This window comes from Balaenoptera borealis (genome assembly GCF_965194805.1).
Source record: "Balaenoptera borealis genome assembly, chromosome: X".
In the NCBI taxonomy this organism is placed as follows: domain Eukaryota; kingdom Metazoa; phylum Chordata; class Mammalia; order Artiodactyla; family Balaenopteridae; genus Balaenoptera; species Balaenoptera borealis.
In genome coordinates, this window is record NC_138881.1 from 16,348,987 (window position 1) to 16,367,723 (window position 18,737).

Genomic DNA, 18,737 nt, shown 5'->3' on the forward strand with positions numbered 1-18,737 from the left:
AACAAATGCTGTACTTTCCTTCATTACAACCCGGTGTCAGTAGATTGACTTTGTTGCAAGTCAGGCAAGCAGACCCAAGTTTGGTTCAGTAACAGTCTCTTAAGTCCCGTAGTTCCTTTTAAATCAAGTGCCTCTTTGGGGAAAAAGTGGGTGTTTATTCAAGTATATGTGTGTCACATTCCATAAACTTATTTAATAGTTTAAATGGGCATAAAGAAGAAAATACCCAAAGATAACCACACTAAATAGCTATATCACTCTGGATATGTCACTTAATCTCTCTTACCCTTAGTTTCTTCACAACCAGACTGGATCCAAGCCCTAAGAGTCATTGTAATGAAAATTGTATGATTCTATTCCCCAGACATTCTGGCTTACCCATTCATAAATCTATTATTCCAGAGAGCTACTTTTCCTCTGTGGTATATCAGAGTAAAATTGGTATTGATGAACCACTGGGTGTGTGACCCTGGAGGTTACAAATTATAGCTTGGATGAGTTTACAATTCAATTGGAGCTAAGAGATAGATGAGCATGTGACAACCGGGATATTTATAATTGGAGGACAAATCTTGTTAAGAGAGATTAAATATTCATTGTTGAACCACATACATACCCTGTAGAAAACTGGTAAAAATGACAACAAGAAATATCAGACTGCCCTCATCTTCACATGTCACTACCCTCTTTGATTTGATTGCTCATCTGTGGGTCAAATGGCTACAGAATGCTTCTGGAAAGCAAGTGGCATTTTAAGATTAAAGTTTACCTAGCTGGTACGCCAGACAGATCATTCTCTCTTGAGTTTTAGTGCTGGGTTTGTTTTTATTTGTTCCAAAATTTTATTATAAAACTTTTCAAACACAGCAAAATTGAAAGAATTTTACAGTGAACCCCTATATACCTACCTCCTAGAGTCTACCATTAACATTTTCCTGTACTTGTTTTATCACATATTTATCCATCCTTCTATCTGTTCATTGATCCATCTTATTTTTTGAAGGATGTCAAAGTAAATTACAGACATCAGTATGCATGTCATTAATTAGAGTTTTAGTATTTGTTTATCGATTTTTTCTTTTGATGTAAAATGTGTGTACAATGAAATATGTAAATCTTAAAGTATACATTCATTGAGTTTTAAAAAATTAATTAATTTTTGGCTGTATTAGGTCTTTGTTGCTGCAGGTGGGCTTTTTTTAGCTGTGGCGAGTGGGGGCTACTCTTTGTTGCAGTGCACGGGCTTCTCATTGAGGTGGCTTCTCATTCCAGAGCTCGGGCTCTAGGCACGCGGGCTTCAGTAGTTGCGGCACGCGGGCTCAGTAGTTGTGGCACGTGGGCTCTAGAGCACAGGCTCAGTAGTTGTGGCGCATGGGCTTAGTAGCTCCACGGCATGTGGGATCTTCCCAGACCAGGGCTCGAACCCGTGTCCCCTGCATTGGCAAACGGATTCTTAACCACTGTGCCACCAGGGAAGCCCCACATTCATTGAGTTTTGACAAATGCACACACCTGGGTAATCCAAAATCCTATCAAGCCAAATAACATAGCACTTATTTTTAATTTAATTTTTAATATAAATATGTTGTTTTTAAAAATATGATAGCATGACTAGTCTTAAACTGAAAGACTGCAGTCACCTGCCCCTTACTCCCAATCCCATTTTCTGCTTCTCAAAAGCAACTACTTTCAAATCTTTTACATGCTTCTTCTGGTAATTCTTTATATATTCCTGTATAGAATGTTAGTACTTCTATTTCTTAAGTTTTCAAGTTCAGAATTATCTATCAGTTAGCTACTATGGAAGAATAGGATTTAGCTATCTCAGACAATTCCCTAAACATATACTTTTTCTTCCCTCCACCCCCAATATTTATAGCATAGATTTGGTTAAGTTAATATTGAATGTTTATATTATTTTAACTATATAAATATTGTTCATAGTTGATAGTAGATATGATCACATTCTATATCCTATGTAACTTTGGTTTTTCCCCAGTTACTTATCACCTATTTTTTGTTTGCTTTTTATACGTCTCATCAATTCATCTCTAAACTCTCTAAGAAAACTTAAAAATTCCTTTCAGTGTGGTTTAACACATTAAATAGTTCATCAGTTCCATTTTCTCTTGGAGGCATTGCTCCAGTCTGTATTATTTGTTCCCTAGGCCCATAGCAGGGCTGCCCCCAGCACCCTCCTTCACCTCTTCTAGCCTGTGTTGGATTCCTTATTTCTGGGTCCTACATCTTCCTCATGGTTTCTTCCCTCCTCTTTTTTTTTTTAATATTTATTTATTTGGCTATGCCAGGTCTTAGTTGTGGCATGCGAACTCTTAGTTGCGGCATGTGGAATCTAGTTCCCTGACCAGGGATCGAACCTGGGCCCCCTGCATTGGGTGTGCGGAGTCTTAGCCACTGGATCACCCGGAAAGTTTCCCAGGTGATTCTTATCAAGTAAGTTTGAAAAATGCTGCTTCAAGGACCGGTGGACACTAAACACTGAGCTTTAGAGCCATTTCGATGGCCTCACAGATCCATATGTAATGTTGGAGGGGAAGACGCCTTGGAGGTTGTGTGGCACAATTTCCCCCTTTTACTGATGAGAGAACAGAAGTAATTGATTTGCCAGAGTCGTGTGGTCTGCTGGAGTCAGAGCTGGAACTAGAATCTAGGTCTCCAGATGTTCTATTTTTATTCTTTCCACTGCATTTATGTGTGTTCTTCAGACTGAATGGGTGGGGAAAAAAAAACCGTGCAAGTGGTATCTGGTGTACCTACCTCAATCCACATTTGATTTTGAGGCAATAAAAAGTACCACTTACTGAGTGCCTACTATGTACCAGGCACTGTACTGTGTGTGACTTACATGTTAAGTTTAAACCCTCACAACGAACGTGTAAATATTATGCCCATTTTAAGGATGAGAAGAGTAGAAATATGTTCAAGTTCACAAATGGTAAGTGGCAGGGAGGGGGTTTGAAATAGGGTCTGGCTCCTGGGCCATGTCCTTCCCAGCCTGCAGTCCTCAAAGACAGAATGTCCTGCCTACACGTGCTGCTGAGGCAAGGGCTGGGGGTTCTAACACTGCACCAAAACGGAGTAATGAGCTTCCACTGGCATGTGACCCAGTCACTGCTGCCATGGCTCTTCCCGATGATTGGGAGCATTTCTCCACCACAGCCCCCTTCTTCTGAAGGTTGCCAATCCCCCTCAACCCCCTGCTGTGGACATGATCTTCTGGTTCTTACAGCCATCATAGCAAGGATGGGAAAAGTCATCCTGCCCTTTGCCTCTACCCTAGCCACATCTCCATCCATAGCTCCAGTGTCTAAAGCTCTGCCGGTTGGACTCCCAGGTTCTCTGTTCGAATTGCAGCTGGGGAAGATTCCTCACATACAAATTTGCCATTCCTTGAATTTGGAAAGTACATCCGCTGGAGGAACATGGTGAGGTGGCCATGCCTCTGTATTTGGCTTGGCAAACATCTAGGAGACCTTTCAAGTATTGGGGGTTGGTGTAATCTAGAACCTAGTCATTAGTTTGGAATTCAGTGAGTATTTTCAGGAAAATGAAATTGTCATGTTCTGATTCATTTACACACACACAACTCAGGAAAATGTGTGTGTCTGGAGGGGGTTGATGAAAGTCTTAGAATTGGTATTCTGTGTTCAGAATAAGCAAGGTTATCCTTCTTCCACTTCATAGAAGGATGGGGAGCTTAGAGCAAATAGAATTTCTAACCTTGACCCACACCCCGATGTTTTATAAGTGGGTAAAATCAGGTCAGAATCTACAAAAAGCGATCATGGAAATTAGCCTTATGAGAGAAAGTCAAGAACAGCATGCAGAGGGGTAAGCACCAAAAGTGGGGGCAACCACAGCTCTTTGCCTTTGGGACTGGGTAAATGGATTGACCACGGGGATAGTCTCCAGGACAGACCAGCAGCACCAGCAGCACCAGCATCAGCATGTCTTGGGAGCTTGTTAGGAATGCAGATTCTTGGGCCTCACCCCAGACCTACTGCATCAGACCCTCTGGGGTTGGAGTCTGGCGGTCTTTGATTTCACCAGTCCTCCAGGTAATTCTGATAGTGCTTTTGGACAGTAGTTCTCAACTACTGGTATATCAGCCTTGTACCATGGGGGCACTTTGGGAAAAAAATGGCATTCTGATTTAATTGGTCTGGAGTGGGGCCTGGGCATGTGTACACTTTAGAAGCTCCCCGGGCGACTCTAATGTGCAGCCAGGGTTGAGAACCACTGCTTTAAGGACTGACATCCTCGATCCTAGGCCCAGCTCTGCCCCCACCAGCTACGTGACCTCAGATACTTCACATATCTGCACCTCAGCTTTTGTCTCTCTCAAAAGGCACTGGGAAGCCAGTTGTTGTCATTGATCTCTAGGACACTGTCCAGCTCTAACAAGCCTGGGAGCACTAGCTGGTGGTGACCCCTAAAGCTTCCTTCTAAATCCCTACCTAGCGCTGCTAACTGGCGAGTCATGCCCCTAATGGGTGGCATCCAGGACTGAAAGGGCTGACTGACCGGCGGCTGAAAAATGATATCCCCAAGGAGTTGATATGATGTGTCCAGCTTGCAGAAATGACCATCTAGAAAGGCCTCAGTCTCATCATCTGGAATGATACATCAGTGGGAAGAATTTCACTTTATTTCTGTAAAATTGTTCAGAGGCCAAAGGTTTTTTTTTTTAAAAATTATTATTTCTGAGGAAGGCCTTGCCTTGCCAAAATGTGCTCCATGGATGGGCAGTGTCAGCATTACCCGGAGCTTGCTAGAAATGCAGTTGCAAGCTCCACCCTACACCTACTGAATCAAAATCTGTATTTTATCAAGATCCTCAGGTCATTCGTATGCACATTAAAGTTTAAAAAGTGATACTTGGAGCAGGTAGGAGACTTTTTAGTTTGGGGCCTGTTATAGACTGAACTATGCCCCCCCCATTCATATGTCAATGCCCTAACCCCCAATACCTCAGAATGTGACTGCATTTGGTAATTAAGGGTAACTGAGGTCCTAAGGGTGGGCCCTAATCCAGTATGACTGATATCCTTATAAGAAGAGGAAAAGACATCTAGGAAGCTAGTGCACAGACAAAGGGCCATGTGTGGACACAGCAAGAAGGTGGCTGTCTTCAAGCCAAGGAGAGAGGCCTCAGGAGAAACCAAACTGCAGGCCCCTTGATCTTGGACTTCTAACCTCCAGCACTGTGAGAAAGAAATTTCTGTTGTTTAAGCCACCCAGTCGTTTGTTGTGGCAGGCCTAGCAAACTAATGTAGGGCGCCTGCTAGAACATAAGCTTCAAGAGATTTTGCTCACTGATGTATATTCCCAGTATCTGGCACATAATAGGCATTCAAAGAATATTTATTGAATACAAAATAAAATGACAAATTCCCACTCATTTGGCATAATCCAGGGACATATTCATAGAACACATTTTTGAGAGGGAATGTTTATAGGGTGTTCTGTTCATCTTTTCAAAGAAATAGTATAAAATGCCAAGGGATATTCTTTTTCCAAATAAGCCCTTCAAGAAATCTGGGAATTTGCACAAAATCTCCAGTACTTCTCTTCTCTTCTCTTCTCTACGCTAACCTCTGCAGCACATTTTGCTGTGTGACCAGTATCTTTTTAATCTCAAAGAGGTCTCTGCATTCTCAAATTTTTTTCCAGCTTCATTGAGGTATCATTGACAAAAAAAGGTTTTGTGTATTTAAGGTGCACAGTGTGATGATTTTATATATGTATACATTGTGAAATGATCACCACAATCAAGCTAATTAACACATCCATCACCTCACATGGTTACAATTTTTTGTGTCGTGAGAACACCTAAGATCTACTCTCTTATCAAATTTCAGGTATCTGATACAGTATTATTAACTATAGTCATGATGCTATACATTAGATCCACAGAACTTATTCATCTCATAACTGAAAATTTGTACACACTGACCAACATCTCCCATTTTCCCCACCACCCCCCAGGCCCTGGAAACCATCATTCTACTCTCTGATTGTATGAGTTCGACTTTTTTAGATTCCACATATAAGTGAGAGCATACAGTATTTGTCTTTCTCAATATTTGTCTGGCTTATTTCACTTAGTATAATGTCCTCCAGGTTTATGCATGTTGTCACAAATGGCAGGATTTCCTTCTTTTTCATAGCTGAATAATATTCCTTTGTATATGTATACCACTTTTCTTTATCCATTCATCCACCAGTAGACACTTAGGTTGTTCCCATATCTTGGTTACTGTGAATAATGCTGCAATAAACATGAGAGTGCAGATACCTCTTAAAAGTAGTGATTAAGGGCTTCCCTGGTGGCGCAGTGGTTAAGAATCTGCCTGCCAATGCAGGGGACACGGGTTCGAGCCCTGGTCTGGGAAGATCCCACATGCCGCAGAGCAACTAGGCCCGTGAGCCACAATTACTGAGCCTGCGCGTCTGGAGCCTGTGCTCCGCAACAAGAGAGGCCCTGATAATGAGTGGCCCGCGCACCGCGATGAAGAGTGGCCCCCACTTGCCGCAACTAGAGAAAGCCCTTGCACAGAAACGAAGACCCAACACAGCCATAAATAATAACTAAATAACTAAATAAATAACCCCCCCCCCCCAAAAAAAAAGTTTAAAAAAAATTTAAAAAAGTAGTGATTAAATTCCCTTGGATGTATATGCAGATGTGAGGTTACTGGATTATATGGTAGTTCTAATTTTAGTTTTTTGAGGAAACATCATACTGTTTTCCATAATGCCTGTACTAACTTACATTCCCACCAACAGTGTACAAGGGAATTGTACTCTTTTCTCTATACCCTCACCAACACTTATCTATTGTCTTTTTGATAATAGCAATCCTAGCAGATGTAAGGTGATATCTCACTGGTTTTGATTTGCATTTCCCTGATGATTAGTGATGTTGAGCACCTTTTCGTATACCTGAGGGCCATTTGTATGTCTTCTTTGGGAACATGTCTATTCAGGTTCTATGACCATTTTAAAATCAGATTATTTGGTTTTTATGCTATTGAGTTGTATGAGTTCCTTACATATTTTGGATATTAACCCCTTATCAGATATATGGTTTGCAGACATTTTCTCCCGTTCCATATGTTGCCTTTTCATTTTGTTTATTGCTTCCTTTGATGTAGAGAAGCTTTTTGGATTGACGTAGTCCCCACTTGTCTACTTTTGCTTCTCTTGCTTGTGCTTTTGGTGTCGTATCTGAAAAAATCATTGCCAAGACCAATGTCAAGGAGTTTTCCTCTAAGAGTTTTATGGTTTCAGGTTTTATATGTAAGTCTTTAATCCATTTCAAGTTAATTTTTGTGTATGGTGTAAGATAGGCGTACAATTTCATTCTTTTGCATGTGAATGTCCAGTTTTCCCAACACCTTTTGTTGAAGAGACTCTCCTTTCTCCATCGTGTATCCTTGTCTCTCTTGTCAAAGATTAGTGACTATATATGTGCAGGTTTATTTCGAACACTTTGGTGGAGTCTTTAGGGTTTTCCATATATAAGATCATGTTATCTGCTAACAGAGATAATTTAACTTCTTTTCTGATTTGGATGTCTTTTATTTATTTTCCTTTCTAAATTGTTCTGACTAGGACTTCTAGCACTATTTTGAATAGTAGTAATGGAGTCAGGGCCGCTTCAGCATGCACAGTCTCCCACTAGGTCCCTGAGCCAGCAGGACTGCTCCTCAACCTTGGCTGAGAGGGGCTAGGGGCTGCTTCGGGGTCCACAGCCAGGATTGAGATTGGTGGGCCTGTTATCCAAGGCATGGGCAGTATGGCTCCTTCCAGGTCCCTTAGTGGGTAGTGCTGATGGCAGGACCAAGGCCAAATAGGACTGTGGCCAAGTCCACAGGGAGACGGGGCTGTTTCTGGGTCTGTATCTGGGACCACAGTCTGCAAGTCTGCCGTGGTGGCGTGGGCCTGCCTTCTCAAAATGGCCCTCCTCAGTCTGGGGCTCCACCAGGGTTTTGCAGCCTCCTACCTGGATCCCAAAGCTGCCACGAAGGCACTTTTGTTGGTGGATGGCTGCCAAATTATTGTTGCTGTGGGGGAATATGTGTAGGGGAGATCTCCCATACTGCCATCTTGCTGACATCACCCTGTTACTCAAAAATTTTTTACAAGGATGGTTAATGCCTCCCCAGGGAGAAAGGTAAGCCTTGGAACTATTTGCTCACCAAATGCCAGGTTATCTGAAATTATGGAGATAGAAAACATACACAATACATGGAAGCAAATAAAGATTGTTTAACTGTAGCTGAAGCCCACCCAGCTTAAATGTTCTCTTGGTGAAAGGCTGGAAAAGGAAGGAAGGTACTCCCAAACTCAAGTGTAACAAACTTGTTCAATAAATTAATCCCATTCGTACAATGGAATACTACACAGCTGTGAAAAAAAATTGAGGCAGCTCTAAATATCTTAGATGTTACAACTTACTAGATATAGAAAAAAACCCAAACTTTGGGGGCAAAAAGGGGACATATGAACTTATGTATACTTGTATATATATAGAATATACCTAGAAGGAGAAACAGGAGTGGTTTACCTCTGAGGATAAAGTCTAGGGTTCTAAAATAGAAGGAAGAGTTACTTTTCATTACATGCCCTTGTGATCTGTCTGCACATGTTACTTTGAATTTGTATTATGTTTTTAATTTAAAATTTACTTATGTGAAAAGAAATAAAAATTTGACAAGTTATTCCAGAGCTTGAAGCAAAGTACAGTTCCCAAGCCCTCTCTGGAACAGAAAGAAAAAAAAGATACTTTCTTCTCCTCTGGGGCGCCTGCCTTATGATACTCAATCCCCAAAGCCATACTTAGTGCCACAATGACACTTGGCCTCTGTGTCTTGTTAGTGTTGCAGGGAGGGAGACCCCTTCCAGGGCCCACTAACATTAGTAGCACTTTTCTTCCATTCAGTCAATCCTTTGACCAATATTTTTTAAATGTCCAAATATCCATGACTGGAATCATTAAAAAGAAATCTAAAACTAACCCTTCATCTACCTGTATGGTCAGGCCACTCAAGATGGCTGTTCTCTTGCTCTCTGTACACCCCTGCCCGACCAGGGCCCGCTTCCCCTACACCCTACTCACAGGACTGACCTTCCTTCGTACCTGCCCCAGGCCCCAGCTAGTAATTGTTCTTATCGAAGGGGCAGTGAGGGGCAGTGAGGGGCGTACCCCTGGGCTGGTTTCCCTGGTAACTAATGAGGCCACCTGACGTCACTTCCCCTATAACTGGGAACCTCCCCTTTCCCCTGGGAGTGAAGCCTGCCGCCATGTCCTGCCTGCAGTCTGTCGCACACAGTGAGTGGGGTGTCCCTCTAGGACCTTGCTTCAGACGTGTAAGCTCCCCCATCCGTTAAATCATTAATGTCTCTGTTGCTTCAGTGCAGCTGAACACCACCCAAAAGCCCTCCCACCCCATCCTCACCACTAGCTTGAGAAAATGTTATTTTTTGTTCATATTTTCCCTCTTCCTGAAATCAGTATGTTTAGGCACTTCCTTTTCAGAAGAGATGCAACTCATCCCCATGAGGGTTCGGAGGGCAGCTCCTTGGCAGCCATACCCCCTAGAACACAGGGCCCTAAACTTTGACATAAGCAACAACTGAAAAGGCTCCAGAACACCTGAAATAGCAGTTGTCACCAAACCCTACGTTAACATTCTGGACTTTGTTCCTTAAACCAGTGATTTTTAAACTTGAGTGTGTGTCAGAATCACCTGCAGGGCTTGTTAAAGCACAAATTGCTGGGCCCCAGCCCCAGGGTTTCTGATTCAGTAAGTCTGAGGTAGGGCCCACTTCTCATTTCTACCAAGCTCCCCGGTGAGGCTGCTGGTCTTGGTCTGGGGACCACACTTAGAATCTGGAAATTGTAAGGAATTAGCCTAAGGTACTGATCTTCATTAAAATCTTTACTAACTGAAATGTATGTATTCTTAACATCTTTATCATAAATATAGTGCATATTCATTAGAGGAAATTTGGTTTAAAAATGAAAAGTAGAAAGAAAAATATATCACCCAGAATGCTAATATTCTGACCTAACCACTCTTGACATTTTTTTGGATCTACAATTCCTGATAAGCCTGATTATCGAGTTCCCCAGGCCACTGCAGATGAGAAGCTGCTCTCCAAAATGTCATGGGAGTTAGGAGACAACTGATAATGTGCCCAAAGATGGCCTTGGTGAGAGGCCGCTGGGAGTGAAAGCAGGGAGAGGACAATGTGAGTGGACGGAACTATATCATCACGTGATCAAATTACGCATGGTCTTCACCTTGACCCCATCATATGCACAGGGCACTGTGGGACCTCTAAGGAGGAGCATCCATCTCAGCCAGCAAGCATGGGCAGGGAAGAAGGAGGACTTTCTGAAAGAAGGGACTTGAGCCTCAGCCTAAAGGGAGAGTTGGAACTGAGGCGGCAAAGAGGAGGAGGAAAGATATTCCAGGTCCAGGAGACAGGAGGAGCGAGGCCTGGAGGCTCCTGTGTGCAAGAGCCTAAGCAGAGCTGTATTTCAATCAGAGACGTAGGGAAGGTTAGAGGGAAAAGTTTGAAACTCGGAGGCTGTGTCACTGAGCTCTCTTCTCAAGCTTGGGCTTTATCCTTCAGGCAACTGGAAGCCATTGAAAGATTTTCAAACAACAATATGACATTAGCAGGTGAGTATTTCACATGGACCATCAGTGAATGCAGAGTGGAGATGCGGCTTTGCCAGTGGTCCAGGTAGAGGGGGTGGTGAGCTCCAGAAATGGGGCAGTGGGAGTAGAGATTGAAATGAAGGAGAGAAATAGGTGACAGAATCAACAGGGTTTGAGGGCTGACTGGGTTGGGGTGCGAGAGATGGCGCTGTGGAGGCTGGTTCTCTGAGGGGCTGTGTGGTTGGTGGCACCTCCACCTGGGACAGAGGAGGATGGAAGCAGAGCCTGCTCTGAGGGGAAGAAGATGTGCTCAGGCTGAGTCATGGTGAGGAGAGGCTGGAAATGATGTCCCCCTGGATGAAATGATTTTCCATATTCTCTTTTAAAGAAAGCAGCAGTGTAGATCACACTTAGAAATCATTTCATTTTTTTTTTAAAAAGAAAAGATTTGGGCACCCAAAGGAACTAGCTCCAGTAGTTTTCAGAAATTATGGTCTGTGAGTGTCCTCATTCCCTGAAAAGTCAGATAAATGAGACATTGCTATGATATAAATATGCCTGCACATGAAGTGAATTACATTAGATGGGCAGCTTGTCCATCGATCTTTTCTAAGACTCTTTGGGACTTAGAAGTTGAGTATTTTATGCATCTGAATCTCTACAAAACTGTTTTGGAGAAGCTTTGACCTTAGCTCAGCTTTTCAATGACTTGCTTGAGGGCAGAGGTGAATGTAATCATCTTCTTAGGACACAGGTGGATTTCCTAGAAAAAGAGCAGCAGGGAACACCATGAACAGAATTGCCTCATGCTCTTGGGACAGTCTATTCACCACCCAGGTCACTTGAGAAAAGAAACCCAAATCCACGTCCAGAAAGTGAAAAGGGAGGGAAAGGCAGAATTATCAGAGCCTCCAAGTGCTTCTGCTGGTTGAGTCCACTTCAACCTTCACCACAAACCACTGATAAATGAAAGTGGGGCTTACACACTTCTATTTGCAATACTATGGGATGTAAAAAGTCTGAATGAGTTTGTTAGCATCCTAATCGATGGTTTTTTACATTTGGTGACCTTCAGTGAGGTGTTTGAAATATCAGTCTACCTGTTAGGCTTGCTGCCAACATGAACCCCCAAATCAACCCAACAGGATGTGTAGCAAGAGCCGAGCACATGTAAACTCCCTGCTTGTGCTTTTCTTTTGTTAGGTGAACTGAAATTGAACTAGATTTCAAAAAGTAAGATTCCATGTAACTTGTCACTAGGGTGTATTGAGAACTAGTCACTGTTTTAAATCCTTTACGTTTGCAAACTCATTTACTTGCACACACAATCCCATTTCACAGATGAGATTGTGGAGGTGCAGAGAGAGTCAGTGAGTTGTCCAGAGCCACAGCCGAGACGTGGAAGAACTGAGATTCAAACACAGAACTCTGGAGCCTGCATTTTTAACCCCCATAATATACAGCCTCTACCACAGAGCAGAGACCCCGAAAGAGGAGAATGGGGAAGGGGATAACACCATGCATTCATACTGGGGGTTCTGGCAGGCGCTGGGTGGGCATGGCAGGGGATACAGAGGTGAACCAGGCCATGCCTCCAGGAGGTCACTGGTGTGTAAGAAAGGGTGAGGCAAAGACAACAAAGCACGCCACCAAAAAGTAGAGCAAGGAAAGTGCCGTGAGAGAAGCACAGATCAGTGTGGACGTGGGATCAAAGGAGGAAAGAGTTCTTTTTTCATCAGTAGAAGCTCCCTAGAGGAGACAGTGTCAGGCAGTAATTCCTTCCGGCTGCAGTGCATGCCAGAGGCAGGCAAGCAGCAAGAGGAGAGGTGGAAGGAGGGGCTGGGGCCTTGTTTTAGGGGGCACAGCCCTGTCCCCGCCCTGCACTCGAAGCCAGCACGCCCGCACACGGAGCAGGAACTGAGCTGAGCTCCAGAGGGCGAGTTTCCAGGTGGGAGAGTCGGCTCTGCTGTCTCCTGGCCCGGAATCTTACCGCTCCCTTGCACTTTTGTCTTGTTGATACATGTTGCTGCTCCTGGCCCAGCCCCATCTGTGCCCTGACGCTTCTCCTCCTTTAGAATTCTGGCCAAGCATGGAGAAAAGCCTCTTTCTTGGCTTCTTTTGTCAAGTAGGGGCATGCTGTCACTTTGAAGAACTGCATGTCCCAATCCCAGGGTCCTCTGAGTTTGAGTTTCATCTCTAAACTCGGGATAATGAGTAATGACTAAATGGGTATTGTGTATAAAGTGCCTAGTACGGTATATGGCACACAGTAGATACTCAATACATGGTAGCAGTTATTAAGATGATTTAGGAAGATAATTGTGAGCAGCATAAGGATAGCTAGTAGGGGAAAGGGAAGCGAAAATAACACACTTATCGAGAGCTTACTGTGTGCCATGCACTGTTCTGAGGACTTTTTATTTAAACTCAGATCTTACAGCAACCCTCCAAAGTAGGTACTATCATCCCATTATATAGGTGAGGAAGATTGAAGCACAGAACGATTAAATAATTTTTTGAGATCACACAAGCTAGGAAGCTGTAGACAAAGAATATGAACACAGGCAATCTGGCTCCACAGCCCTTACTCCTTATTTTTTGTTGAGGTATAATTGACGTATAACATTACAGTTGACTCTTTTTTTTTTTTTTAATAGACTTTTACTTTTTTTTTTTAAGTATTTTTTTTTTTTTTTAATTTACTTATGGCTGTGTTGGGTCTTCGTTTCTGTGCGAGGGCTTTCTCTAGTTGTGGCAAGCGGGGACCACTCTTCATCGCGGTGCGCGGGCCTCTCACTATCGCGGCCTCTCCTTGCGGAGCACAGGCTCCAGACGCGCAGGCTCAGTAATTGTGGCTCATGGGCGCAGCTGCTCCACGGCACGTGAGATCCTCCCAGACCAGGGCTCGAACCTGTGTCCCCTGCACTGGCAGGCAGACTCTCAACCACTGCGCCACCAGGGAAGCCCAGTTGACTCTTTTTTAAAAAAATTTATTTATTTTATTTATTTACTTTTGGCTGCGTTGGGTCTTCGTTGCTGCATGCGGGCTTTCTCTAGTTGTGGTGAGCGGGGCTACTCTTCGTTGCGGTGCATGCGGGCTTCTCATTGTGGTGGCTTCTCTTGTTGCGAAGCATGGGCTCTAGGTGTGTGGGCTTCAGTAGTTGTGGCTCTTGGGCTCTAGAGCGCAGGCTCAGTAGTTGCAACGCATGGGCTCAGTAGTTGTGGCTCTTGGGCTCTAGAGCGCAGGCTCCGTAGTTGTGGCGCATGGGCTTAGTTGCTCCGTGGCATGTGGGATCTTCCCGGACCAGGGCTCGAACTTGTGTCCCCTGCATTGGCAGGCAGGTTCTTAACCACTGCACCACCAGGGAGGTCCCCATTACAGTTGACTCTTGAATAGCATGAGTTTGAACTGCACGGGTCCACTTATATGCAGATTCTTTTTCAATAAATATATGCTACAGTACTACACAATCCGCAGTTGGTTGAATCCAAGGATGCAGAACCTTGGATACAGAGGGCTGACTGTAAAGTTATAGGTGATTTTCAACTGCATGGGGGTGTTGGGACCCCTAAGCCCTGTATGGTTCAAGGGTCAACTGATTAGTTTCAGGTGTACAACATAATGATTTGATATTTGGGTATATTGCAAAATGATCACCACAATAAGTCTAGTTAACATTTATCACCATAGTTACAAATTTTTTTTCTTGTGATGAAGACTTTAAAGATTTACTTTCTTAGCAACTTTCAAATATGCAATACAGTATTATTAAGTGTACTCACCATGCTGTACATTACATCCCCACGACTTAATTATTTTATAACTGGAAGTTTGTACCTTTTGACCTCCTTCACCCATTTAGCCCCTCCCCCAGCCCTTGCTCTTAATCACTAGGTGTACCACCTCTAAGCAGGGAGGCCTTTTAGAAGGGAGGATGGGGAGTTCACATGAGCCAAGAAGGAGACCTGGACTAATCTAGTGCCCAAGGGCATGCAAAGTGGGAAACAATGAAAGACACAATGCAGAGACTATAATCTAGCAAGCTAATTTAGTAACCAACTGCAAATAGTGAATGTTGGATGAAGAGGCAAAACTCATTTCTACCGTGTATGATTTTCACAAATCATGAAAAGATAAAAATCAGTTGTATGTTACCAGGGGATTGGGGGGGAGGGATAAATTGGGAGATTGGGGCTGACATATTCACGCAGTACTATATATAAAATAGATAACTGATAAGAACCTGCTGAATAGCAAAGGGAACTCTACTCAATACTCTGTAATGGCCTATGTGAGAAAAGAATCTAAAAAAAAAACCAGAGTGGATATATGTATATGTATAACTGATTCACTTTGCTGTACACCTGAAACTAATACAACATTGTAAATCAACTATACTCCAAAAAAAAAAAATCAGTTGTATGTCCTAAGAAATTACATCACATCCTGTTAAGTTTTCAAGAGATATTTGAGAAACTTGAAACATCTTATACAGTGGATGGAAAATCAATCTGATTTTGGACTGCCATTGTTGAACTATGAGAAGACAAATGAACCTCTACTTCGTCCTTCTTCAACCTAGAGGTTCTACTTCTATGGTTATGCCAAAGCCATCCATGTCAGAAGTGTCTTCTGTCTTAAAGTCTTAAGTAAGTGAAAATTAACAATATGCACATCTGACTCCAATATGGCATGTCAGTCTGAAAGTCAGTCACAAATCTCCACACCTTCCAAAGAATGACTCCCTCACACGCCCTCCACCAGTATCACTCACCAACAACTCTTCTCTCTTCCTTTCTTAAATTACAAATTCAAAGTTATTTGCTTTAAAATTGTTGTTTATTACACATAGAAACATGTTTTCACTGTCCAATTGATCTATTTTTCTATCTGCAAAAAGTTGTTTCAGTATCTTGGGTTGGGTTAGGTATATCATGATTTTTTCCATTGAAATTAATGGAAACTTTTTTTTTTTAATTAATTTATTTAGTTTTGGCTGTGTTGGGTCTTCGTTTCTGTGCAAAGGTTTTCTCTAGTTGGCGGCGAGCGGGGGCCACTCTTCATCGGGGTGCGCGGGCCTCTCACTGTCGCGGCCTCTCTTGTTGCGGAGCACAGGCTCCAGATGCGCAGGCTCAGTAGTTGTGGCTCACGGGCCTAGTCGCTCCGCGGCATGTGGGATCTTCCCAGACCAGGGCTCGAACCCGTGTCCCCTGCATTGGCAGGCAGATTCTCAACCACTGCGCCAGCAGGGAAGCCCTCTGCAGCTTTTTTTAGGGAAAATACTCTGTTGTGATTATCTTTCAACAACAAGCTATTGGGAAATCATTTAGGTTGGTGCTTATTATGAAAACACTGTTATTAACATTATTTCATAGTCTGCATTCCTGAAATCTCATTTATTATATTTGAGAAGGAAACAGCTGAGCAAAAATTATGCTGAGGATTTAGAGGTTAAACCAATGTAATATTTAGTGATAATCTTTAAAAAATTAAGGCCTCAGGTTCACAAATTTCATTGGCATTTCACATTATAAAATCACCCTATTTATACCATAGAATCGCTGGGAGAAAAAATGGAGATACACTATTCTACAGTGTTGATAAAAGCTGTCATGTGGCATGATACAAACCAAAAGAGACTCCAAAAGAACAAGCAAGCCAGTTCAAAACCTTGGTTCGTTCAGTTTAAGTATCTGTGGAATATGATAGCCAAAGCCAATCAGAAATAACTTCTGAACAGGATGTTTGCACATTCCCCATTAAAGAACTGATAGAGACAGCTTTTCCCCAATAAGTCACTTGGAAGTTCATGGCTCTATCTGTACTTTTGCTTCATGATCCTTTCCCTTCCAGTTGCCTGCTTTGCTTTCCTCTTGAGCATCTCCAGGGATGGAAATGTACCTGAGAAAGAAAAGGAGAAAAAATTGAGACACATCTTTGAGTGGTTTCAAGGTTTAACTGAAAGATTTGCCTCAAGAGGAGGTGGCAAGACATGGACGGTGTTTGTGCACTGTGCATGGAGCTCACATATCTGTGTCCTCCTGGACTCTGTTCTCGTGGGCACCCGGCTCTATTTCTTCTGTTGGTTGCATTTATAATCCTTAGTATTCAGACAAAGATGAGGCTGAAGAGTTTCACATGGAGTTATCAGATACTTGTATCTACTGTATATCTGCTGTGAGACTCTCTAGCCTGTGCGGGATGTGGGGATGCAGGTATATAGGACTTGTTTCCCTACCCTCAAAACACTTATAGTCTAGCTAAGGAATAAAAAACTAAGTCATACTGAAGTTTTCACTTTTGCTTCTTTTCCTCCCAAATTTTATAGCTTAGAGGAAGCCTTTTTTTTTTTCAGTGGCCCTGGGCCCTCAGCAGTGAAAGCGCAGAGTCCTAACCACTGGACCTCCAGGGAAGTCCCTTAGAGGAAGCTTTTGGATCATTGAGTTTAGCTGTCCCCTTACACCGATAAACTCTCTGGGCCTCAATTTTTTTTTTTAATTAATTAATTTATTTTGGCTGCGTTGGGTCTTCGTTGCTGCACGTGGGCTTTCTCTGGTTGCAGCGAGTGGGGGCTACTCTTCGTTGTGGTGCGCAGGCTTCTCATTGTGGTGGCTTCTCTTACTGCGGAGCAGGGGCTCTAGGCATGTGGGCTTCAGTAGTTGTGGCACACGGGCTCAGTAGTTGTGGCTCACAGGCTCAGTAGTTGTGGCGCATGGGCTTAGTTGCTCTGCGGCATGTGGGATCTTCCCGGACCAGGGCTCGAACCCGTGTCCCCTGCATTGGCAGGTGGATTCTTAACCACTGCACCACCAGGGAAGCCCCTGGGCCTCAATTTTATTAAGAGGCTTACTGAAGGTCTCATAATTGATAAATGATGGCAATAGCACCCTGGGCTTTTTGGTTCTCAGAGTAGTGCTCCCTTTCTGTCCCTCAGTGCCTCTCGATGAATAATCTTGAAATACTTTGTTCACGCAGCTTCCAGGATGCCAAACTGTCTTGGCTTTCCTCCTACTTCACTGAGGGCTTTTTCTTGGTTACCCCTGCTGATTCCTTTTCAACTGCCCAAACGGTAAATGTTAGAAGGCTCCAGGTCTCTCTTCTTGCAGCACTTCTCTGTTTACCCTCCCTCCCTTCCCTGGTTATCTCGTCCAATTTATAGCTTTAAATATTACCTGTGTGCGGATGCATTTCCCCCTTCATTCTAGATTTACATATCCATCTGTTCCTACCTGGCATCTCTATTTGGATGTCCATGAGGCATCCTCAAACTTAATATACCCCCAAATTAACCCTTGCTCTTCCCCCCAAACCTGATCTTCACAGAATCTTCCCCAATTCAATAAATGGCAACTCTGTTCTTCTCTATTGTCATTATGCTTTTATTTTTCTCCTTTGCATTTATCCCATATGACATTATCATGTTTTACATATTTATTTGTTTATTAGTTAGACTATTGTCAAATGACTATAAGCAAGAAGAAACCTCAGAGTACCATGGCTTGAAGAATATAGAAGTGAACAGTCTACACCAGTGGAGTATCTGCTCCAGTCATTCAGAGATCTGGGATCCTCCCACTGTGTTGCTCTGCCACCTCCTACAGCACTTTTCTCACATGCATGATTGAAGCTGGGTTACTACCAGATTCAGGTCGCTGCTGGCTGAAAAGGGGAAGAGAACGTGAAGGAGGCACAGCCGAAGTCTCAAAGCCCAATTTAGGAAGTAGCGTAAGTCACTGCCACTCACACTTCATCAGCGAGAACTTAGTCACATGACCACACCTAACTCTAAGGGAAACTGGGAAATATAGCTTAGCATCCCATTTTCCAAGGGAGGGGTGGAAAATGGATTTTTGGTGGACAACCATCAACGTTTCTTATCTGTATCCTTTCTCATTAGAATAGGAGCTCAATGAAGGTAGAGATTTTTGTTGGTTTTATTCATTTCTGTATTCTGAAAACCCAGAATAGCTCCTGGCACATGAAAAGAGCTCAATAAGTATTTGTTGAATAAGTGAAGGAATTGCGGCTGTGAAGGCTTT

General features: G+C 43.2%; 1 protein-coding gene and 1 long non-coding RNA gene across 4 annotated transcripts in view; both read left to right on the forward strand.

The window, feature by feature from the left end:
* The window catches only part of LOC309620021, a 601,726-nt gene that overhangs the window by 193,190 nt on the left and 389,799 nt on the right, over positions 1-18,737 (forward strand). The window lies entirely within an intron of this gene.
* The window catches only part of LOC309619948 (uncharacterized protein), a 49,825-nt gene that overhangs the window by 14,341 nt on the left and 16,747 nt on the right, over positions 1-18,737 (forward strand). For 2 of the 3 annotated variants that reach the window (XM_082375950.1, XM_082375951.1), the window contains exon 4: positions 10,669-10,718. The exons of the other annotated variant lie outside the window; for it this stretch is intronic. In XM_082375950.1, coding sequence (XP_082232076.1) covers positions 10,669-10,718 — 50 coding nt within the window. The remainder of the gene's footprint in view (positions 1-10,668; positions 10,719-18,737) is intronic. 3 annotated transcript variants of the gene reach the window in all.